At 45.4% G+C, this 24915-nt stretch overlaps 2 protein-coding genes across 3 annotated transcripts in view; both read left to right on the top strand.

Moving 5' to 3' along the window:
- The first annotated feature begins 226 nt into the window (after positions 1-226).
- On the top strand, positions 227-18172 carry MEDAG (mesenteric estrogen dependent adipogenesis). The gene is made up of 5 exons (XM_037037109.1): positions 227-719; positions 11819-11928; positions 15053-15165; positions 15605-15890; positions 17605-18172. The coding sequence occupies exons 1-5, from the start codon at positions 442-444 to the stop codon at positions 17727-17729; spliced, it is 912 nt and encodes a 303-aa protein (XP_036893004.1). The 5' UTR covers positions 227-441; the 3' UTR covers positions 17730-18172.
- A 6126-nt stretch (positions 18173-24298) lies between these two features.
- Positions 24299-24915, top strand: part of TEX26 (testis expressed 26) — a 28193-nt gene continuing 27576 nt past the window's right edge. For both annotated transcript variants that reach the window (XM_037037111.1, XM_037037110.1), the window contains exon 1: positions 24299-24408. In XM_037037111.1, coding sequence (XP_036893006.1) covers positions 24348-24408 — 61 coding nt within the window. In that variant the 5' untranslated portion in view covers positions 24299-24347. The remainder of the gene's footprint in view (positions 24409-24915) is intronic.

Below are 24915 nucleotides of genomic sequence, written 5' to 3'. Positions count from 1 at the left end.
TTTTCCCAAGGCCCTGCGGCCCAGGTGCGGAGAGAGGGCGACGAACGCCCGCCCCACCCCCGCACGCACAGGTGCGGTGTCTCCGCCCAGGGTGGGTGCCGGCGCCCTCCCCCTCCCACCAGGGGCTGGAGTGGACACCAGGGCCCCAGTCCCCACCCCGCCGCGGGTGTCCGCCCAGCCCCGGGTAAAAGGTTGGGGACCCGGGATGGGATGAGTAAGGGTTGGCTGCGGGCCGCGCAGAGGGGCGGGAGCGCGCCAAGCTCTAGTGGTGCTCATACGGCCCAGAGGCCTGGGGTCGTGCCCCGGGCCGGGCGGGGCGCCACCGAGCGCGATAAAAGGGCCGCAGGGCGTCGGCCGCCGTCTCCACTCCCGGCTGCAGCGCTCCGCGCGGGTGAGCGGGCGGCTCTGGGGCAGGACGACCCAGGACCTCCGCGCGGCGGGATGGCGGCGGCGGCGTGCGCACCCCCAGCCAGGCCCAGCCTGACCTCCATCTCGTCCGGGGAGCTGCGCAGCCTGTGGACCTGCGACTGCGAGATGGCCCTGCTGCCGGTGGCCCAGCTCCTGCGCCTGCTGCCCGGCGCCCTCCAGCTGCGCGGCGACCACCTGACGGTGCTCGGGCCCGATGAGCCTGCGGCCGCGCTCGGAGGCTTCAACGTCTTCGGCGACGGCCTCGTGAGCCTGGACGGGCAGCTCTGCCGCCTCAGCCGCTACATCAAGAGGTGAGTGCGCCCCCCGCTCAATCCCCACCCCTGGCCGCCGGGTCCCCGGGAGCCCCCGCCGCCCTCTCCTTCTCGGTGCTGCACGCCTAGATTGTTCTTGTTGCTGACGTCACCACGCCCAAAAGCTCTCCCTCGTGGGCTTTTCTGCCTTTCCCCTTGACTCTTGCAGCTACGCTAGAAGTCGCCCGAGGGGGCGCCGGAATGGGGCGGGGGGAGTTGGAGAGGAGTGTAGGGTGGGAAGGAACTCGGAGCACGTCACTGGCGGGTGATTTTCCCTTTCTGGCTCCTTAACTGGGTTAAATGAGCTCAAACTGGGGACACACCCCTCGGGGATGTTTACAGAGGACTCACATCCTGGCTTTAGATGGGGGTGGGGGTGAGGGGTGAGAACGCTCAATTTTGTGCACTGCGAGCCTTATCCAGGGAGGAGACCCAGTGGAGAAGCGTGTGAAAGTACAAAGTGTCCCGTCTTTGGCCTCCCTTAGTGTTTCAAATAAATGAATAAATAAACCATAGCTGAGAAGGGAACAAAGCCCCATGAAGTCCAACCCCGGGTCCTGTGGGTCTTCGTGTGGGCAAAAGTAAGTGCTATGTGGGAGTGTGCTGGTGTCTTACGTTTGTGCAGAGAACTGACTGCCAGGAACAGAAGAGTGCAGTCTGGAGCATGATTCAGAGATGAGTAAGCCCGCCAGCTATTCCAAAGCCCGTTGCTCCTGGGAAAGACAGCGGCACTGTGCCTCCCTGTGGGTGAGATGGAGCGAAGAGGGGCAAGCAAACAAAATGGCATTTAAAATGCCTTCATCGGGCTGCTTTCCACACAGAGAGAATGAGGGCTTTGAATGTTTGAAAAACCATTCCCAGACAAGAATTTCTCCCTTTCTTAGTGAATTGAAAATTCCAACCCATAAGCAGGGACCTGGGAGGAACTGAATTAGAAATCAGATTTGGGAAGATTTAAAGAGAAGTTAACCAGTGCATTTGAGAACAATATGAAAAATTAAAATGCCCAGAATTAATATACAGGTTAGGCTTTTGACAGAGCCAGCTCCCCGAGTCTTAGCAAACAGTGCTGCAAAATTTTAAATGATGTTGAAGCCTGGTGATTAAACCCTTTCTTTGAACGCCACTTACATAAAAGAAAATTAAACAGCAGTGGAACCCTGGCAATTTAGAATCTAGAATAAATAATGGCCAGGCCACACAGACCAGGGTGCAAATAACCAACAAGTACAAGATTCTTGTTTAAGCAATTGTGTGAGGATTTTTATACCGTGGGGAAGAACAAGGAGCACCTGAGAATAATTTGGGTGATGGAAGGAACCATCTGTCTTCTCAGGAACATCCTAGGGCAGGGGCTTTTGTAACTGGGTGTGCAGTCCTGAAAGATGACTGAGCAGGAACCTGGTGTGAATGGAGAGAGCCTGCCAGAAAGAGAGGGACACCGAGTTATGGGCAGCAGTGACAGGTTTGCTTTCATGGATCAGGAGGTACATGCATAGTCAGGATTCAGTCTTCCAAAGTTGCAGCTCCTCGGCTCTGCCCAATGTACCCAACTCTCTTTGGCCTTGGGGCTAGCATACAACTTTTTCTCTCAAATCACTTGCTCCAAAGTCTTGATTCCTTTCTTCCTTCCTCCCTCCCTCCCTCCCTCCCTCCCCTCCTCCCCTCTTCCCCTCCCCCCTCCCTCCCTCCCTCCTTTCTTCAGTAAGCTTTGACCAGTTCTACTACAAAAATATTTTGCATGACTTGCTTTTCGCATGACATGTCTGTTCTGACATGTTAAAGATCACATGAGCACCTGGGTCAGTGCCATCCAGTGTGCATACTGTAGTGTTTCTAGCAGGCTAGGCCCAAGTCAATGTTATTTCCAGGGTAGTGCTGGACACCAGTTTTAGCCAGCATGATGCAGTACTCTATTTTGGATTTCCCCAAGGTCAGGCAGTTGTTGTCAAGGGTACCAGTTTCTGTTTGCCTTGTCTGTCATCTTTGGAGTTGGCTGTACCCCTGCATGTACTTTCCACTTTTCCTAATGAGTTTGGGCCTAGAGCAATGGACTCCAGTGACTTTTTCATCTTTGAAGCCACCACATTCCTGCCTGAGGTATGATGGCCCCCATCCCAAGAGCAGCTGAGAAGGTGGCCAGGGGTGGGGGCAGTGGGGTGGTTGGCTGGTCAAGAAAGCAAAGTGATGATTCTTAATCACTTTGGACTATAGAACTTTGGGGAATAGTATGTAGACCTTCTCCCGAGAAACTTGGGAGATACATCCAATGTTGCTGACCATTCGAGTGGTTTATGACATAGTTGGAACCAGGTTAAGAATCACTGCTTTGCTAATTACTTTTTTTGCATTTCACAAATATTTTTGGTGTGGAATAAGTCCACAGGGTTAGCAGGATTTCTTTTCAGAGCCTCAGAAGCATGCACTGTGCTTTTTAAAAAATTTTTAAATTTATTTATCTTTAGAGGAAGAGAGAGGGAGAGAAATATCAATGTATGGTTGCCTCTTGTGCATCCCCTGCTGGGAACTGGTCTGCAACCCAGGCATGTGCCCTGACTGGGAATGGAACTGCGATCCTTTGGTTCACAGGCTTGCGCTCAATCCACTGAGCTATACCAGGCAGGGCTGCACTGTGGTTTTCATGAGGTCCTTTCCCAAGGAACCTGAAAGGTTAAGAGCTACTGACCCTGACATTCCTGTAGTTCACTCGCTCAGCTTAGTCTGGTTTGTTTTCTGATACTCGAACATTTTTCTACATACATACCTGCTCAATGAACCTAAGGAAACCTAGGGTGGTGGGAACCTTTTCAGCTGGCCGAATGTTTTAACGCTCCAATGTTTTAGCGCTCCTGAGAGCTTGCTTTAAAAATATTTGTCCTGCTTTGTGGGATTGAGGTCAAAACCTTTATTATTATTTTTCTTTCAAGCTCTGGATTTCCATTCATGTCGCAGACGAACCCTGCTTGGGATACTAGGTGTAACTTGCCATTAACTATCACACACACATCTTTTTTCTGTAATATAGCCTTTGATTGAGGTGTAATGGCAAATGCTGGGCAAAGAGGAGCTATAATCCCTGCTTTTCAGTGCTCTCCTAGCATGAAAGAGGCTGCTTGGGTACTAAAAATAAGCCCAACAATAACAACAGTGGCCAGTGATGTTTGCTTTGAGTACCAGAGTGTTTTACAGCTATTGTTTCACAAAAGCTATGAAGTTGGCACAGTGTCCCCTTTTTTCAGATGAGAAATTAGGATTAGGAGAGGTCAAGTGCTGCACCTAAGTAGGATGCTGGGAAGCATGGAGCCAAGGCACCTATGCAGCCTCATCTAACTACGAACATGCATGTTCAGCAAACCACCTCGAATCCGCAATCATTCTGCCTTACTATAGACAGCAGCAGCATTCTCATGAACTTCCTGAATCTACAAAAAAAATAACTGAAATTATATCAGCCAGTACTCGTCTTGTGTAATCAACCTAAAGGCAAAAGTCACTTTCGCTTTTTGTAAAGAAGCCACAAAAAGCAGAGAGGTGACCTGCTCCTGCCTGTGTCCCACTGGCTGTTGGATGGGTGACAGTCACACTCACCTGGAGGGCAGCTGCCAGGGGCAGAGGGTGCAGGGAGTTGGAGGAGGAGACTCAGAGGCAGTGCTGGACCATGGGTTTGTGCTGGGAAAGCATCGCCCCCACCCCATGATGGGAGGTGCCTGGGCTCCATCTGCCGGCCCAGGCCCACCTCTCAGCATTGACCTTGACTGAGGCTAGGAGGTGTGGAAGCAGTGACAGCTCCACATGCAGTGGGCAGCAGTCACTCTTGCTGCTGCTGCACTCAGTGGGCTCCTGTTCTGCCTTCTTGACCAGCCTTGGTCCCCATGTCTGACTCTTGGGTTTGATGACCTGCCCAGTTCTGCATCCTGTTCACAGGACACTGAGTGCTCCTGAGAGGTAATTGTCATTCTGTTGAGCTGTGACTTTTGTAAGAGTCAGTCTTGAGTAAGTGTGGATGGGCAGAAGGGCCAGGACCAGAAGGCCTTGGTTGGAGTCTGAGTTCTGTGCTTATTGGCCCAGTGACTTGGGAAAGTTACCTTGTCTCTGCGCCTCAGTTTCCTCAGCTGTGAAATGGGAATGATAATTCATCACCCTCATAGGGTTGGTATTCAGAATGAAATTTCATAAAGTCCTTAAAATCATTATTGGTTATATGTTGTTTACTTCACAAATGTTAACTTTTATATTACTATTATTAAGCAGCCCCCAAAGCCAAGTGCTTCACACATATTATATAATCGTGTAGCTACTTTACAGGGTACCTTTTGTTAGCTAGATTTTACAGGTGATAAAATAGATCTTGACACCATTAAAAGTCCCAGAGATAGAAACCAAATCCCGATCTGATGATTGAAAAGCTATGAGGCTTTGCTGCCTTCCCTCCTGCCTTCCTTTCTTGGGAGCCTTGCTCTGAACTTCCAGACACACTGTGGTCTACCTCTTGCTTTCAGCTCGCCTGATCCTTGTCACATGCCAACCTGGAGGCCTGGATGCAGCCACTCCATTTCCCCCCAGGCCTGGCTGAGTTGTGACTCCTCCTCTCTTCTGCGTTGCCCACCCAGCGGCAGAATGTTGGGCCTGACAGAAGGATCACTCTTCCAGTGCTTGTCTCAGCTCAGTAAATGGTTCTAATTCTAGGGCCCTCCTGCTTTGCTCTTTCTTATTTAAATAACTGGGACGTAAACCCATGGAGAGTGGACACTGAATGCAGAGAACTGTGCATTCCTCCACCATTTGGGTGTTTGAACAATTAACTAGTTTGTAAGCTTCTGAGTGGGAGGGACCATGTCTTACACCAGTGTTTCCCAAACTTTAGGTAAGCACAACAGTCTCCTGGGGATGGTATGGATGAATGTTCCAATGGAATAAACCTGGAGAGGGGCCCGAGAATCCGCAGTTTCACAAGCTCCCATGTAACGCCATTGCTGCTGGTCCAAAGGCCACACTTTCAGCAGCGAGGTCTTAGCTATCATTTCACATTGAAATGGCATAACTCCTTACCTGTCTCCTCAGTGGACTGTATGCTTCTTGAAAGCAAGACTGTTTCCTTTCTCATCCACATCCCTAGTGCCAAGCACATTGTTGGTGCTTAGCAAATGTTTATTGAATGAATGAATGAATGAATGAATGAATTATTCTGTGTACTATGCATCAATAATTAATGGCTGAATTACTAAATGCACAAAGAACTGTGGGTATCCTTGATTTGCGGCGCAGACAACATAGTGACAAATCTAATTTTTTTTGCTTAATTTCACTACAATAGGGAGAAAAGAAGGAAACTGTTTAAGAACTTAGGTGAGGCGCTGCATAAAGCTATCACGTTAACCCTAGAAACACAGGAAGGCCATCCTGTGTGCTCCCAAGGGCAGGAGGTCCCTGCAAGCTTTTGCTAGTGTCACAGCAAAGGATTATGAACTTTCAGCAATTTCTGGGCCTTGTACACAAGGACTATTTCAACATGTGTTTCTCCTTTTCTCTTTTCCTCTCTCCATATTTTTAAATGAACACACATACCCTCAGATGGAAGCCATAGGTTTGAATTCCCATTCTTCTTTGAGCAGTAAGTTGTCAGAGCCAAGGGAAATTGGGAGCAGCTTTCAGATCATGCTACAGATGAGGTGAACCCTGAAGGGACTCCAGAAAGAGTGAGGTGTCTTAGGAGATGGGTGGTCCTGATTTCGCTAGAACCAAAAATTCAGTGTTCTTTCCTGGCCCCACCTTTCAGATACTGCCTTCATGAAGCTGTGCTCTTTAGCCTTCCAGATGGAAAAGATGAGTATAGAAATTGGAGCAAGAAAGGAGAAAGTCTTGCTCATTTATTCTTCAGGTGCTCAGTTTGTCCTCCTTTCCTGGTCACACAGATGAAGCCAGCCCTAGCTGGGTGTCAGAAGCTTACAGAACTTCATTCACCCTGTCGCTAGCAGAGTTGGTCAGGATTACAGATACTTACCATATTTGCTGAGCATCTACTATGTCAGCAGTACTTGTACTACACTGAATTGTTAAGCAGAAGGCAGCCTTATTGTATCCCTTTATAGAAGGGCACAGATTCAAGTGGGTGAAGTAATTCACTCAAGGTTACAGTGGGCTGTGGCTATGGGACTGAGTTCATATAATCAGTCAGGGGCATGAACTAGATCTTTTCATTTCTAATCACTATGCTATCTATCCAGTGTTCTGCCTTTTAGACTTTGGATTGGAGCCAGGTGTGAGAAGTTTCAGCCAGGGGGCTGGCCAAGATGGAGGCGTAGGTAGAAATGTTTCACTTCCTCACACAACCACAAGAATAACAACCAATAAATAACAAGCAAACAACCATAACTGCCAGAATATCAACCTGCATGGAACTCTGACAACCAAGGACTCAAAGAAACACTCCTCCAGACTGGTAGTAGGGGTGGGGATGAGCAGCTGGGAGGGTGGAGCGGACCCGCAGCAAGGTGCTGGACCATGTGGACAAGGAGTGGCTGGCTGGCCCGGAAAATAAGACTCAAAACCTCTAGCTGTAAAACACTGTGGGGGTCGCAAAGGCAGGAGAAAATCCTAGTTTCCCAGGAGAGTTTGTTGGAAAGTGGGACTGGAGCAGAGCAGGCGAGCTGCATTGTTTCCCCTCTGGCCCCTCCTCCACAGGCAGCGCCGCCGCGCAGCAGAGTGGATTGCCTTGCCCTGGTGAATACCTAAGGCTCTGCCCCGTAACATGTAACATGTGCCCAGCATCAAAGAAATATGGCTCAAATGAAAGAACAGATCAAAACTCCAGAAAAGATCTAAGCAACGAGGAGATAGACAACCTATGTGATGCAGACTTCAAAACACTGGTAGTCAGGCTGCTCACAGAATTGATTGAGCTTGGTTGCAAAATGAGGAAGAAAGGAAGGCTACACAAAGTAAAGTAGAGAAAAATATGCAGGGAACTGACAGTGAACAGAAGGAAACTGAGACTTAAATCAACAATTTGGAACAAAAGGAAGAAAACATCCAGCTGAAACAGAATGAAGAAACAAGAATTCAAAAAAATGACAGGTGTAGGAACCTCTGGGACAATTTTAAATGTTCCAACATCCTTAAAAGCAGCAAGAAAAAAGGAGAGAGTTACCTACGAAGGAGTTCCCATAAAACTTACCAGCTGATTTCTCAAAAGAAACCTTGTAGGCAAGAAGGGGCTGGAAAGAAGTATTTCAAGTTATGAAGGCAAGGACCTACATCCAAGATTACTCTATCCAGCGAAGCTATCATTTATAATGGAAGGGCAGATAAAGTGCTTCCCAGAGAAGGGCAAGTTAAAGGAATTCATCATCATCAAGCCCTTATTATATGAAATGTTAAAGGGACTTATCTAAGAAATAGAAGATCAAAAACTATAAGCAGTAAAATGACAACAAACTCATAACTATCAACAACTGAACCTAAAAAAACCCACGCTGTACTTGAACAACAAAATAAATTAAAAAAAAACACAAAAACTAAGCAAACAACTAGAATGAGCACAGAATCACAGAGATGAAGATCACTTGGAGGGTTACAGTCGGGGGAGAATGTGGGGGAGGTACAGGGAGCAAGAAGCATAAATTGGTAAGGCATAAAATAGACAGGGGAGGTTAAGAATAGTATAGGAAATAGAGAAGCCAAAGAACTTACATATACAACTCATGGACGTGAACTGGGGGGGCATGCTGCAGGGTGGTGGGGTGCAGGGGGGAGGGGGATAAAGGGGAGAAAAAAATTGGGACAACTGTAATAGCATAATCAATAAAATATACTTAAAAAGTGGCAAGAAAATAGTTTCAGACAGCATTTAGGTTGGGTGGGCCCAGGGTAAAAGCCACAGAGAAATGAGAGTTTGAAGGAACCATCTTCAGCTGTTTGCTTTTCTTCCCTAATGATAATGTCAGCAAATGTAGTAAATTACCCAGTACATAAAAGCGGTATTTGCATTAGTAATTCAGAAATGTGCACAACCCCCTAATACAGTCTAGTAAGGCTCCTCCTTAATAACTTGGTCCTCAGTCTTTTTTTATTTCGGTGACTTACATATCCAGATTTTATAAGAGCCAGTTCCAAAAGAATACTCATATTTCTTTATTTCACTGGAATTCAGGAGCTGTTTAACAATGGGACCATAACTGGGAGACTGGGGATAGATAGTTTGAGAAGGTAGTTCTTCCTTGTGCCCTGGTTTAGTAGGTAGGGACCTTGCCTCTTACCTGTGAGTTCTGTTACTAGAGCTCTCATAATAAGCAGCATTTCTGCATGTATGAGTTTCAGGGATAACCGACATGCTCTGCCATGACCTTTACAGGCCCATTAACATCCTGAAAATGCCTCTGAATCATCAAAGGAAGATTAAAGTCTGTTGAGCATAGTTGCATTATTCAGGGGGTCTTATCACATTCAGACTCTAAGAGAAAAGGATGACTCCGGTGTAGGTGCCCCCTTAAAGTCAGTATGTGGCTATCAGAAGTCCCATCAGTCAGCCCCCTTTTCTGAGCACCTCAAATAGCAGCCCTGTCAGCCCCAGAGCATTCCAGAAAGCCCTCCACAGAATTCTGGAGAAAACTGGTTGTTTTCACACCCAGTGATCATTTCTCAGTTGAATTTTTTTTCCCTACCGTTGACACCTTGAATTGGATGTCAATCAATTATACAGGCAGAGGCAAAGATTGTCATTTGTGTCATCAGAATAGTAATTGAAACTACACATTTTCTGGCTGTGCTGGAGAATGACAGTCAGACGGTGGATGTGGGGAGAGCAGAGGAGTCACTCAGGGAAATATTACATACTTAAGTGACTATCAGTTAACTCGGTGATAAACAAGGTGGGAGACTGAAAATCCACCTTGGGTGGCTCACAGGTGGCACCTGACTCCTGCCCTGACATGCATCTGTCTTTCTGATGTTTAGTCCACTCAGTCTTGCCTTTCCTCTATTGCTACCAGAGTTTCCTTCCCCCTTTCTCCCTCAGCATCTTACACCCTCCCAGCCCTCAACCATAGCCCTCACCTGCCTCTCCTCTTCCAAGGCTGCTGCTCTTGCCTGCCAGGCCAGGTCCTTAGTAGCCGAGTAGATGGATGGCAGAGGTAGGAGAGAACCCTGGTGTGACCCTGTACTGCCACCCCCTTCCCCATGCCCATTCCCCAGGCCCTGAGCTGCTCAGATGTGATAAGGCCCATGTGAGTGCCTAGCTGCTGTCCCAAAGTCTTAGCTACTCAGAGTATGGTCAAATGAGTAAGAGCAAGAGAATCAGCAATGATGGCCCCGTTGTCTCTCCTTCTCCTTTGCTTCCTTTCTCCAGTACCTTTTGACAGTTGGTCAGTTGAGACAAAGAAGAACAGGAAAATTCTGTCTGTTGATATGGAATACAAGTGTCTCTCCTTCAGGTGCCTCACCTCATCCTATTCTCCTTCCACACTTCTGTGAAGGTGAGGGCAGGGGCGGACAGAGAAAGGGTCACACAAAATCCTTGGTCTGCATCTCACACCCAGTCTGTCCCCTTATTACTTCCCAGGTCCCTCACCCCTTCTCCACTCCCACTTTCTTCTACCCTCCTCCTGCCCTTCTCACCAACACCCTGACATCAACACCCACTCCCTCTTTCCTCCTGTGAGCCCTGCAGCCGCCTGACCACCACCTGTGTCCCTGGGCTGAGAGGTGGAGACTGTGTTAAAAGCCTGGTGAATCAGAACGCAGGAAGCATTTGAGAGTCTCCATCAGGGGCTAGGTTTAAAAGCTCTCAAAATCAGGTCTGACAAGCCCAGAAAAAAAGATAATGACATGTTTGTAAGAAAACAAGCTGGGAGATAGATAAGTGGAAGCTGTTTTTTTCTGACTCAGGGGCAGGTATTCTCCCACGTGCTCTTGACCCATGTTGTGGTCAGGGTCTTGTGCACTGGCCCCTCTAAGTAGCTTGTGGGTCGTAGGTGAGTCAGGGGACTGTGGTGCCACTGCTCCTGGCTGTCAGGAGCTCTCCAGGGCTGTGATTTTCATGTCAGACACTGAAGGACAATAAGCCAGAGAGAAACACAGAGCTCTCTCTGCCTTTGAGTAGGTGTCGGAAGCAGACAGCGCAGTGTAGCAGAAGCAGCCCACACTCTCACCACGATGGCCATTCAGTTGGTGCACGTCTCCGTAGCTGGGCCACCCGGGGACCCAGCTCCATGGTAAAGAAGGACTGGGTGGTGTGTCCTCCAGCCTCTGGACTGGGTGCCATTTGGACTGCCTGCGTCCTCATGGCACAGAGCTTGGGTTTGGTTAGAAAATTAGCCATCTTCTTGGCGGAAACTAATTTACATTTAGATCAGCCTTTTTTTTTTTAAATCAACAATGTGGGTAGAGGCCTAGAAAGACAGCTTGGGAAATTTGTAGAGTATGGAGAGAAAGCTGCTATTCTAGATAACAGAGTCAAAATGTAAAAGCTCTTCTCAGGCTCAAATAATGGGTGAAAACCAAGGGAGCTCAGTTAACGGGACCCCAGCAGAAGTCTGCCATTAGTAGTGTTTCTTTAATTGTGCAAGCTCAGGGTCAGGGTGATGTGAATTAGTTCATGTGAATATTGGTTTATGTGTACTCTGTGGAGGGGCTGGGTTTATTTTGGAATTAGAGAAGGGAAGAGGGGAGAAGGAAGGCTGTAGACCCACTGGTGATATGGACAACCGCACTGGGGAAGACCCACTAATTCTACTTACTGAGTGTAATTTGTTCTCAGCCCAGACAGACATAGAACTCTGGTGGCTGTGAGTGAACCCCTAAAACCCCAGAAATAGATGGTACTGGCTATCATCTGAGAGCCAGGTGCTGGTGTCAGGCCACCCCAATAACCAGGACCACCTTTGGGTCACACTTTGATCTCAGGCTAACCTGCAGAGAGAGAGAGAGAGGGAGCGAGAGAAGCACTTTACATATAGGATACAAAATATGGTTGCCTCTGCCAGGACATATTTTAGAGGATTTCTCTCAAAGGGACTATGGATGTGGCTGGCACCTGTCAAGGTATCCCCTTCCTTAGGTAGGCGGGTGCATACATTTGTACCTGTCTCTGCTTTTTTTCATAGATATGTGGAACTGACCAACTACTGCGATTATAAAGACTACCGGGAGATGATACTGAGTAAACCGATGCTGTTCTTTATTAATGTGCAGACCAGAAAAGACACCTCAAAAGGTTAGTATCTAAATATTTTGGTTTAGTTGTGTTTCGCTGGGCTTTTCGACTGGGACATGCTGACGACGTAGAAACTGGTGTGGAGGTGGCGGGGGTGGGTGGGTAGGGGTTGGCGTGTAACAAGGCTGGAGCACGAAGCCTGCTGTGTCAGGCCGTCTGAAGCGCAGCATAAGCCTGAAGATTAAACCCTATGTGAGCCTGGAGCAGTAGCCGTCTGTCTCTGAGTTTTCTTTCATACTTCCTATCAAGGCAGAGAGCGACTTGACATTCTGAGCCTGCAGGGGTTGCAAAAATGACAGGAGTGGTGAAGATGATGGTACGGAATACTGTCTGCCCTGTAGGGGACACTTAGGTGTTCCGGGTCTGTTCTGGTATCAGCTGGCACACAGCCCTGCAGGGCTTTATGCTGTTCGGATGGGAACGTTTTTAGCATGAAAGTACGAGCTGTTAATAATTCTTCTGGGACCAACTCAGGCAAGCTAGGATGCATGGTCATCCTACCGGGAGGTACGGAGACTGCCCCCATTTTATAGATGAGAAAATGAAGATAAAATAAGTATCTGTAGATGCTTTTATGTCTTGTGCTATTTTATTAGAATTTCAATTCTAGAAATGTCTCTTTATGATTTCTTTCAAGAAATCAGACTGACTGTTAACAGCTACATTAACTCAAATTCCACATGGACATAATCATAGAATTTTTGAAATTTACTTCTAAATAACATTCTTAATGTGAGACCGAGGTAATAAAGGATCTACAGATTTCAAAGAAACTTCCTTAAACATTCAGTCTCCTCTAGGCTCCTAGAGCCAATTCTCTGCTCATTTCAATCAGTCACTCAGATTTTCTGCTCACTTCATAATTCAAAGCTAAGAGGGGCCAGGAACAGAACACACAGTAACTAGCAGTGCTCATTTGAACATCTGAGCCCCTGATGTTATTTGGCTTCATGATGGCCAGGAAACCAGAGAATTCTCTAGGGATAACATTCACAGATGTATTAAGTGCCCCTTCTGGTCCATCTCTTAGGAGGAATCTTAGGTAAGAGTAAGAGACCTCTCCACTTTAACATTTTAATGAAAGTGGAGGGAGTGACACAGGAGGTACGTGTGGGTGGCCTACAAAAGGTGCACAGTTGTGTAACTATTGTGAAAGGAGGCACAGAAACCGGGCTCTGGTTCATTGTGAAGAAAGCCGCGAACTGTCGAGATTCTATGATACAAAAACTTAATGAAAATGGTAAAGTTTAAATTATGAAAATTGTGATTAAGGTAACATGATGTTTGGCCTTGCTGCTATTGTAAACTGTACTTTTATACAATACAAATTAGAAAAAGCCACCATTAACTTACAATTTACTGTTATCCCCAGAAGTTTGTTGTAATAAATATACAAGCAGTCAAGGTCTGTGAGTGCAAAAGGTGTCCTTCAGTGCTGTGCTGGCTGCACAGCTGTGGCGTGTGCGGGCCCCGAGCGTGCAAGGAGCCTGAAGGTCCCGGCTTGGTTTGGGTAAAAGTTATTTCAAGGTATAAAATTGTTCCCTTGTTTGTTATATCTCATCTCAAAGAGGGTATAGATTAGTTTATATCTAAAGTACCGAAAAAAATAATTTGGGAGAAAGACAGGGGTAGGAAAACTGAGATGAATAAGGCCAGTGCAGAAGTCAGTTCAAAATGTGTCCCTCAAGGATGTGACACCATATTGGTGGACCACAAACTTGGCGCTCAAGGCAAGGCCAAAGGTCGAGTTCTCAGAATTGCCTAATGGCTGGTCCGTGGTGTTTAAAAAGAGGCCAACAATCTATCGGGTTGGTCAAAAGTTTGTTTGGGGGTTGTTTTTCTTTTTTTTTGTAAGATGGCTCTGCTAGTGCTTAGTTGTCTTTAATTTTATTTGAAACAATTTTATTAGATTGCATTGTGACAGCTGTCATAGTGTCATTTAAAAAACTTACCAAAGTTAGTGAATTTTGAGTAGCCATTCTAATATTGAAGATGGAAGAAAATACACATTTTCAACATACTCTTTATTATTTCAAGAAAGGTAAAAATGGAACTGAAACTCAAGAAAAGATCTGTACAGTGTATGGAGAAGGTTCCGTGACAAATAAAATGCATCAAAAGTGGTTTGTAAAGTTTCATGCCAGAAATATCTCGATGGATGATGCTCCACGGTCGGGTAGACCAGTTGAAGTTGATAGCGACCGAACTGACACATTAATTGAGAATAATCAATGTTATACCACATGGGAGAGAGCTGACACACTCCAAATACCCCAATCAGTAAAGTTATTGGTGAACATGAAAAATGTGTCCTTTGTTTTACAGAAAAAAAACTAAACAGACTTTTTGGCCAGTTCAATATGTTATATGTCTCTCTAGAAGAAGCACTTGAGAAATTCAGGGGTTTCTGGGAGCTAAAAAGTTAAGAGGTTGTTGGTTAATAGTATTTCAGATTTCCTAATGAGTAAACAACCTTCCCTTTGTTTAGATTGTATAGAATTGGACAGAATTGGATTTAAGAGTTTACCAAAAAAACAAACCAAGACAAACAACAAAAACCCAGCTGTGCCAGGACACAGACATGGTATAATTTCAGCATCCAGAGGGACTTTTTCGTCCCACTGGGGATTGTTGGGGCACGGAGGAGCGTACATTTCAAATCGCCTTGACTCTTAGCACCGCAGACCAGCCCTTCGGTGGAATGAAAGCCAGTCCCTGAGGAGGAGCTGTTGGGGCAGGGGAGGCATGGAGCACCTTCCTGCCCTGGGCTTGGCTATTGCTCTGCAAAGGAAGACATGTTGGTGACAGCAAGGCCGAGGCATAAAAACGGGCTGACCTGTGTTTCTCACTTAGTTCCCTATGCTGCATACACAGGTAGGGGCTTAGTTCTCACCTCTGATGAAACAGGACTTCCAACTTCCAGTTTCCCAGACAAGAGCAACAAAATGGAGCTTTAGGGTCCTGCTTCCTTTACATATGCAAAAATCTCAGAAATGTTTCTAGAAATCTAGTGAGGCTTTGCAATGAGGGAGGCTAAAAATGAATGAAATCTGCAAGTAAGGTGGGAACCACTACTATGTCACACATGCACACTTCTCTTTGAATTCTGCTTCCAAATTTGTAGAAAGAACGTACGCCTTCCTTGTGAACACGAGGCACCCCAAGATAAGAAGACAGATAGAGCAAGGGATGGACATGGTCATTTCCTCAGTGATTGGAGAGAGCTACCGGCTCCAAGTAAGTGTTAGCCTGTCTGAATCCAGGACAGAGACCAAATACGGAAGGTTTCAAGCATTTTATGTAGGGCTGAGTCCTGAGAGGTCAGCTCTAACTTAGTTGTATCCAGACACAGATGTTTGCTGTTGCTTTATCATTGCTGCCAATAAAATGGGTGGAGTTTCCAGCAACTTATTAGAAATGGGATAATACTGAATGTCACCTTGACCAAGCACTCCAAGGTCTATAGATGTAATATGATGCAAATGCATAGGTCTGTTTTGAAAAAGTTAAGGCAACTGTTTAAAAGTATCTGTCTGAATGAAAGGGAAATAAAGGGTGTGACATTTTGGACATTTGGGCATTTGTTATTTCTGTATATAATCCTGTGGTAACATAGAATTCTAGGATGTACCATTATCCTTATATGCATGAAATTCATCACATGTTTCTCTTTCAGTTTGATTTTCAAGAGGCAGTGAAGAATTTTTTCCCTTTGGGAAATGAGGTGGTTAATGAAGAAAATTTGAGCTTTGCCTATGAGTTCAAAGCTGACGCATTATTCGATTTCTTCTATTGGCTTGGGCTCAGCAATTCCACTGTACAAGTGAATGGAAAAGTTCTGAATTTGTCAAGTTCAAGTCCAGAAAAGAAGGAGACAATTAAACTATTTCTGGAAAAAATGAGTGAACCACTGATCCGAAGGAGCAGTTTCTCTGACCGAAAATTCAGTGTAACTTCCAGAGGTGTGTTAAAGATTCTCATAGTTAAATAAAAGCATAGAATAGCATAATGAAAGAGGAGAGCCAATGAATGGAAAAGATAAGGCCTCTTGATAAGGGGGGAATATAATATACTACATTATTCAGAAGGTAAGAAGTGAGAGGACCAAAAAGAAATATAATGACATTTCCTTTTGGGCTCCTTGAAGTTTTCTAACATAGAAGCTACCTACATTGTGCAGCATACCAGAAAATAATTTTAGAATATATTATTAATTTAAATATCTATTAATGCTCATTTGAATTTTATTAACATTTATTTGAATATGGTGAAAGAATTATGCTTCCCTGATGTGCATACTCTGGGTAACAGAATGTGGACAGAAGTGTCAGCTGAAGGAGGTGCGTACATGGCTGATTGCTGTCAGTTTTATGTCAGCAAAAACAGGCGGAGTTCTCCAGAGTTTGTAACACAAAATAACTCTTGAGAATGTCCCATGGAACAAACTACATTGGTGTCTTCTGGGAGACTCGAGAGACTGGTGCGGCAGAGCCCGTGGCACCTGCCCGTCACACCCTGTCTGAGCCCTTTCTCCCTGTCCTGTGCCAGCTGGCTGGAAAGCAACTTCCTTGAATCACGATTTTTGCTCTAATTCCAACCAACAAACAACAAAAACCACCAGTCTCTATGAACTGACAGTTTTCAAATAGTTCAAATGTAAAATACAGTCTTCAATTAATTGTATTTAATGACAGTTGCTTTCTTCCAGTGTGTATAGCAAAAATGTTTACTCTAGCTATTTACCACCTTGGGAGTAGCCCCTCTGTCACTCCGTCTCTCCCTCTCTCTCCCTCCTCATCCCCTCCCTCTTTCCCTCTCTTTTCTCCCTCCTCCCTATATGTCTCCCCTCTTCCTCCTCTGCTTCCTTTCCTTCCTTACCCCCTTCCCCTCTCATTCCACGTCTCTCTAGCTTTGTCTGGATGCTCCTTACAGAGATTCCTCTGCACTCTGCTCCTTTGCAGCCATATGGGGGGGCGTGTTGTACACTGATCCTTTTGGGGGAAGGTGAGCTTGTCTGGTTGTGGCAGTCCTGGATGCCTGGTCTTTTTTGTGACATTCCTCCCACTGACCATAGCAGCTTGGGCAGGGTTTTGCTGTTTCAGCATTGCTCACCTCTGTCCTGTGGCCGTGCAGAGTGTCCACTGCCATCCCAGAGATACCAGGGACATGTGAAGTTGGGCAATGCTTCCTTAAAATTAACTCTGAGCCAGCCCTGGGGCCACTTCCACTCCAGAGCAATGGGGAAGCTTTCTTCAAGGCTGATCAGAGTCCTTATGCTTGGCAGAGGGCACAGCAAAGATGCCTGGTGGCCCTGGCAAATGTGCCCAGCCTGACCTCCACGACCCTGCCTGGGGGGATCTGTTAGCTCAGCTCCTCCTCCTTCTTAAAACTCAGCCTTTGTCCTGGGCTGTCCTGATTGTGGGCCTTTTGTCATTAGAAAGAAAGGGTTTGTGAAACTTACTGCAAATCTACTCCAGCCTGTAAAAGCAAATACCCCATGTCCTTCTGGTAAACAAAATGCTACCCATTTCTATTAAGCTTTTGAGCATTTCTGAGGAGGCCAGGGTTCTCTCTTTAGCATTGAAATGGTTTTTTGTCTTTTGTGAGTTTTAAAGGCACTGTGGGATTCCTTTTGTTTTCCAGTGATGGTAAAAATGCCCGATTTTTGTCTTTCAGGTTCAATAGATGAAGTTTTTAACTGCAGTCTGTCACCAAGATCATCTTTGATGGAGCCCCTTTTGGCAGAATTACCATTTCCAAGGGTTCTGGAATCGGAAGAGGCACCTAACCAGTTTCTCTGATGGGATGGGACCTATTCTATCTAGTTCCTCCTGCACTCCAGGCTGACTGAAGGTTGAGGGGAGGTGGGAGGTGGGAGGAGCTGGGGGCAGGCCTTCCACCCACTGGTCCACCTTCTGCTCCTTGGAGCACTGCTTTTCCTGTTCTGTGGGTGCTTCCCGGGCAGGCGCCATGCAGCTGACTTCAGGATGGGAGGGCCCTGGCCACATGGCTGGGGCAGCCCCTCCTTTGAACACTTCTCCAAAGAGGCAGAGGGACTGGTAGGGTTCTGAGTGCTTCATCCTTGGCACCCCGGGAGTTTCCCTGGCAGCTTCTGTGGGACCAGTCTGACTTGGGTGTTGACCATGATGCTTCATAAATCGGGGTTTGGCCCTCTGCTTGAGACACCCTTGTCTGAACCCAAACTCAAGCCAGCTTGGGGTGAGCTGTGCTATTCTCTTGCAAACATAGCTGGCAAAAGCGTATGACAACTTTCATTGGAAGGCGCATGTGTTTCTCATCCTGCCGTTAGCAGAACCATTCCAGGTGGGGTTTGCTGGGGGGTTGGCCAGCTTGGTAGTATGGCAGCCCCACCACCCACTGCCTAAAATTTGAACTCCCTTGGCCTCCCTCGTAACAAAGTGGCCTGTAGAAAGAGGCCAGGGGATGTGCACACGGCGACAGGAGGAGGGTTGCCATCTCAGCAGTGTCCTCTTGACTGAAAGCACATTATGTCAGTTGGGTATTTTTTTACTTTCTTACTGAATTTATTGGGGTGACATTGGTTAATGAAACTATGTAGGTTTCAGGGGTACAATTCTACAATACATCACCTATATATTGTATTGAGTGTTTACCACCCCAGGTCAAGTCTCCTATCACCATTTATGCCCCCATACCAGTTGGTTATTTAAATAAGCTTTTAGCAACCCTAACACTAATAGCTAAGAAGGAAAAAACTATACAACATTACCACAATACATTGTTACATCAATGCATTTTCACCTCAGAGCTACAATGGAATTCTTCAAAAAGAAAAAAAAGTTCATCTATATGTAAAACCTGCAGGAATGAATCACTCCGTATGCTTATAATGAAGAAGAAGGCTTCTGGGTTCTGAGTATAATTTTTATAACATTTACAAATTTTTCCTGTATTTTGATAGTACTACCGATTGTCTTTTATATTTGAAATGTTATGTACTACCTTTGTGCAATTAAACTTTTCTTATCGTTCAACACAAAATTGATTACATTTGTAACCCAAGTATGTGTGATCTTTCCATTGTGCTTTGTATATTTGCCTGCTATCTTACTAAATTACCAGGAGAATTGTGGTTCACAGACACTTTCCAGAGCCTATTGAAGAGCCAAACTGCCGTATTTGAAGAAAAGAAACACAATTTGATATGATCTTTCAGAAGAGAGAATGCTTCTCATTAATAGAAGAGGATAAACAGTTGCTATTCAACTCAGTGCCAAATGAGGAGTATTAACAATAAAATAAGTTTTACACCAGGACAAACCAATGTTGAGTGGATATCAAATGTTAGATGCTTTCCAAAGGAAATAGAAACTCTCTCTACTCAAAAATTGACAAAGAAGATTTTTTTGAGAGTATCTGAGTTAAGAAAACCCATCAGTAACCACTCCAAGAATGAACTAAAGGTCTGGAAGTTTCTTTTTGTCATAAAAAAGACTAGTCAACTGTGAACCAAATGCATTCAGTCATTCAATATTCATTCAGCAAAAATTTATTCACTGTCTGTAATGAAATCCACTCCATACTAATGCATTTTATTAGCAAATGTTACAGAGAAGTGATATTGGACAATCTTTAAAACTGGACTGTCCTGGGTAAAAGCAGCCTCAATCTTGGGTGTAAATGGCCAAATTTAGATATTTTGAGATCAGTAGAAATCTATAGGACAACAGTGTCCTAAGCAATTCATCCATTCAATTAATTAATTCACTCATTCAAAACATGATTAAGTACCTACTATGTGAGGTTTACTGAGATGGGCGCTGGCAGAGGAGGGTACCCAAAGCAGGGCCCGAGCTTTCCAGGAGCTTCCAGTCTTGTAGGGGAAGACGGGTCGGTGTATGGGCCACCAAGAACAGTAAGTGCTGTGAGAGAAGTTCCAAAAGGAAAACGTCCACGATGTTTATGATCCGGATTTGGAGATAAAATCAATGATGTGTAACTATAAAACTTGTTTTAAAACAAATCTGTAAGGATTGATTTATCAAACTGGCTGGTTTAGCTAAGCTCTCAGTGAAAGGGTCACCTTGGAGGCTTTTAATTCTGCAAATCTGAACGTTATCGATAGAGTGAGAGCATTTTCTTCTCATTACCTCATGGGAAATTTTGATTTTTGGCTAAAGGATAATATTGTCCAATGTTATTGCTTACCTTAATTATCAACTCAAATGTCTTTTTATTGTTTCAAATGCTCAAAGTATTCTGTCAAAGAGCAAAGTTAGGTCCCTACTTAAGAAATTCAAAAGGAATATGCATGCATTTCTAAAGGAAATTTCTAAGGAACTTTTAAAATGCTTCAAGCAATGGCAGCGTCATTGGAGTAAATTACTACTACTTTTGAAGATCACTATATTCACTTGGATGGATAAATGCTAGTACATCTGAGTTAAATTAGTGTTCACACTTGATGTTCACCACTTAAATAAACTTGTAAGAACTCACAGTATAAGGCACTGGTAATTACCCAATGGCTGGCCTGGCCAGCTTCTTAAGAGTTCAGAAATGACAGAAATACAAGAATCCAAGAGAACAGGATGGCCCAGGAGAGAGGTGGCATTTATACAGGACTGACAAGGTTTTGATCGAATCAACAGTTTATACTTGCTGTTACGGCTTTATTTGGATAAAATGCAAGTTTAGTGAGTGGACAGTTAGAATCAGAGTTTAGAATTTTTCACATTAAATTGGACTGTTCCAATAAAATAGAGAATATTATAGAATGTTTTTTCTGGATTTTAAATAAAAAATAGTAGTCATTCTTGGACTACTTCACCATAATCTTAGTGTAAGGTAATAACTAGATGACCTCAAGAAGACCTGAGTCTGAGATGGTTAATTTTTGGGTCCACTTGACTGGGCCATGGTAGTCGAACATTCTGGATGTTTCTATGAGGGTTCTTTTGGACAAGATTCATAAATCAGTGCACTTTGAGCGAGGCAGATTGCCCTCCACAATGTAAGGCATCTCCCATCAGCTGAGGGCCTGAATAGAACAAAAGATCGACCTGAGCAAAAGTAAATTCTGCATAGTTAGCCTTTGGACTTGAGCTTCAACATCAGCTCTGCCCTGGGCCTCCAGCCTGTGACCCACTCTGCAGCTTTCAGACTTGTCAGGCTACACAATTGTGTGAGCCAATTTCTTAAATCTCTCTCTCTCTCTCTCTCAGTTCTGTTTCTCTAGGGAACCCTGAATAATTGAGAATCCATCACAAAAATTCAGAAAATGTTTTAAGATTGAATCAACTAAAACAAGAAAAAGTAAAATATTTTTATATGAAGACACTCAAAGCACTGTATATTACATAGTAATCAAAAGTCTTTTGTGCAAATAAAACCACTAAGCCAGAGAAACTTCGCTCAGAACAGTCATATCCAGACTATGTGGGCCTCACTGTAGATGGCCTGAGACCTCTTCTGGGCTTTTGGGAGTAGCCACTTGCCAAGCCCTTTACATGTCCCACATCAGGTTTCTCTTTAAATTCTCCCAGCAACTCTTTGTTCTCCCTCTCATTGGGAGACAAATTACCTGGAGCAGAGCTTCTCAAACTTGAATGAGCAGAAGAAACTCTGGGAAGTCTGGTGATGCTGCAGATCTGGTTCCATAGGCCTGGGCAGGGCCTGAGCCTCTGCGTGTCTGATGAGCCCCTGTGGATCAGTGCACTTTGAGCCCAGGCTGCTGGGCCTGGGACAGGGCCCTAGATCTGTCCATCTCAAACTCTGAGTCACCTGCGATCTTGTTAGATTCGAAGCATGTCAGGCCCCAGCTGACTTACTGAATGGGGATCCGTGGGGGCCCTGCTGCAGCGTCCAGCTCTCTCTCCCTGCTCCTTACCCTTGGCCTAAGAACTTGTTCAATCTTCTCTTTGTGAAGTAGTAACTCTCTACCTGACCCACTCCCTTTCCCCAGCTGGAGACTTTCTTCTTCACAGACAAAAGTGGAGGGCTCTATACTTGCTGGCTCTCCTCCTTCCACAACCCACCTGTCTTTACTATTTCACATTATGTTTCTCTGTGTTCATGCGTATGTTTGTGTATGTGTGTGTACATAAAGAAATTTACCATGGTCATTTAGACTGGACACAACCAATCAACAATTAACCCATTTGATACAACTTCTCAATTGTTTTTAATCACAAGTTTGTTAAAAGGCATGATAGTGTCTTTTAACATTCCTTAACGTCTTTTAACATGCCTTTTTAACATCTTTTAACTGATGTCTTTATTTCTGAATGATTAACTTATTCTGGCAAGCCACATGGACACTTGCTTCTCTTGCTCCTGGGGAAAAGAGGCCAGGGTGTACCTAACCTTCTGACCTGACCCCTTCACTCTGCTGCTTAACCCCTCCAGTCAATTCTCAAGTTTGAGCTCCATGCCTGGCCTGCAGGGCTTCCACTCCAGCTGCCTCTCACCTTCCTTTACTCTTTACAATCTGGAAATGCCGTGCTGCCCAGGGGCTCTGGCGTGCTAGGCTCTTCCGTGCCTCATGGGCCCCTACTGGGCATCCGGGCACCTCTCCTTCTTGCCCCGGCTGCCTCCCAGACATCTGGGAGAACTCAGCTCAGACATTTCCTCTTCTACAACAATCTCCCAAGCTCCCATGATACCCAGGGCATTGCCCTTAATGTCCTAGAGCAGCTCAGTCCCAGTGCACAGTCAGTGTTTGCAGAGGGAAAGAAGGAAACAATGCCACTTTATCATTGAAAACGGTTGCCTCAAGCAATCCAACTTCAAAGCCAGGAGCTTCCTGCCCTGTGCTGTATGCTCACAATAAAATGAATCTGCCCCAGAAAATCCATTTTGAGGCAGCACTGAAGGACAATAAAAGGAATAAAGATCAGAATAGCAGTAAGACAAAGGAGTAAGACTTATGTTTGTGTGGCTTTACAGTTTATAAGTTGTCATTGAGAAGTATTTATTTTTACCACATGGTGAAGTGAGTACTAGTGGACTCATTTTACAGAGAAAAAAATGGGCTCAGAGAAGTTTCTGCTTTGTTCTAAGGGCCCCATGCAGAAAGTACAAGGAGCTCTCCACTCAGTGTGAACCCCATTTCACAGCTCACCCAAGAGGAAACAAATGGAAGATATTAATAAGAACTTACTTTTAAAATTCCTTCCTCACTGCTCTATTTTTTTAAAAATATACATTTCTCTTAAATTATGCTATGGTAACTAGCTCTCCCATTTCCAGAGAGTAATCTGTTATTGGGTGTTACTTTCCTGATTTAGATGCCACTACTATATCCTAACTTAGACTCATTCCTTTTAATAACATTGACGAAGTCTATGCCTTGTAATGTGTTGCATCATTCACTGCTATAAAATTTGAGAGCCCAAAATGTGTTCTATCCATTCCATTATATAGATAAGACTAAAATCTCAGAAAATGCTAATATAGATCCTCATTTCAAAGAACTTCCCTGCTTATATACTTAGAATCCTTACTTTGATGCCTATTCTGTGTCCTTTGCAAACCTCCCTTTGTTCCAATTCACTGTTCCCCTAAAATCCTGTATTAGAGCAAACCCTTTAAAGATAAGAAATGGTGTAAATTACATTCTCAACATGCTGCCAGCAGTCTCCACCTAATTCATGTCTTCTCTTTGCATCCAAGTAGGAAATAGCAGTGTCCTACCCTGGAGACAGCTATTTAGTAATATTCAAATTACCAGGCAGTTGCTAAGCATATGAAGATAAAACCCCACCACATTCTGGGAGAACTCTGCCACTTTCTGGGAGAACCCTACTACATGGGGTGAGGATCGCAGTTTCAGCTGCAGGGGCAGGAGAGTCGCAAAACATGACGGAGCAGGGCCTATGAAAAGCAAGGTGTCACAAACATGCTTGCAGGCTGTTGTTCCCAAGGACACTTCACTCTCCTGTTCCCTTCTAATTACTGTATGAGGATGAGCAGCCTGGGAGCACGACATTTTTTCGGGAACTATGGTTCTGGCTCTACCTACTCCAGGATCCCTGTGATTTGGTCCTCTTGCTTGGCCCCTACTCACTGCAAAGATCTGGGACACTTTGCTCTCTTTTTCTTCAGATGAAAGTTATGAGTAAACTTTGTAGTTGAGAATCTGATGTCTCTTTCTTTTCCATCTACTTCCCTTTTGTTTTCCACAAATACACAAGCAATGTTCAAAAAGGCTCCTATATAAATACATGAAAGCAAGGTATCCATAATACTAGAAGCACATCTTGCTTTTCACACCTGGTCCCCTAGCCCTCTGTGTTAAGTCCCCTGTGACGCCTGAACAAATTCGCTGGGGCACAACGGACCCGCGTCTCCATGGCGACGCGTCACAAAGTATCCTAGCTCCCGCAGCCCTAGTCCATCTGGAACAAGGACCCTGGCGACTGCGTGTTGAGGCACGAATGGCACAGCCTGGGCCGGAGGCCCCTCACCCCTCTCAATGCGGCCCAAAGATCCTGCCACGTAAGACTGTGGACCCTGCCAACCCAGGGGTTGGGGTGGGGCGGGGGGCGGTTTCTTTCCTGGAGGTAAGATACACAAGAGCAAAGGCTGCTTTTGTCTTTGAGGGTGTCTGCCTCTCCCCTCAAAGATGAGACTCAGTTTAAGGAGAGGCTAGGAGTCAGGGAAGCTGAGAGGGTGTTTATGACCTTACCTCTACTTAACTTTCAGCACTCTTTCTGCCCCCGTCCTGAAATGCTCAGGTGCTTTTAAACACCCCATGAAATGCTTGGAGTGCGGCAGGGGGAAAAATGGACTAGTGCTTTTCCAGGAGAAAAAAAAAGCCAAAGCATGAGGCGAGGTGGGAAGCTCTGAAGACAGGAGACCCAGCAAGGGTCATGATCCCCTGGAAAACAGCACAGAGAGGGGGGCAGGGGTGGAGAATGCAAGGACACAGCCCACCCCCCCCCACCCCACCCCCGCCCCGCCAGGGGATCCACAAAGGCAGCTGTCCCATTCACCAGCCCCAGC

Source organism: Sturnira hondurensis, unplaced genomic scaffold (assembly GCF_014824575.4).
Source record: "Sturnira hondurensis isolate 20B ecotype Veracruz unplaced genomic scaffold, ASM1482457v3 Scaffold0022910, whole genome shotgun sequence".
NCBI classification, from domain to species: Eukaryota; Metazoa; Chordata; class Mammalia; order Chiroptera; family Phyllostomidae; genus Sturnira; species Sturnira hondurensis.
This window is presented reverse-complemented; position numbering and strand designations above follow the sequence as displayed.

Bases quoted from the DNA above. Each gene is read 5' to 3' on its own strand.
- MEDAG (XM_037037109.1), top strand. From the start codon at position 442: ATGGCGGCGGCGGCGTGCGCACCCCCAGCCAGGCCCAGCCTGACCTCC. The intron at 720-11,818 runs GTGAGTGCGCCC...TTTTTTTCATAG, and splicing joins CTCAGCCGCTACATCAAGAG to ATATGTGGAACTGACCAACT. The intron at 15,891-17,604 runs GTGTGTTAAAGA...TTTGTCTTTCAG, and splicing joins ATTCAGTGTAACTTCCAGAG to GTTCAATAGATGAAGTTTTT.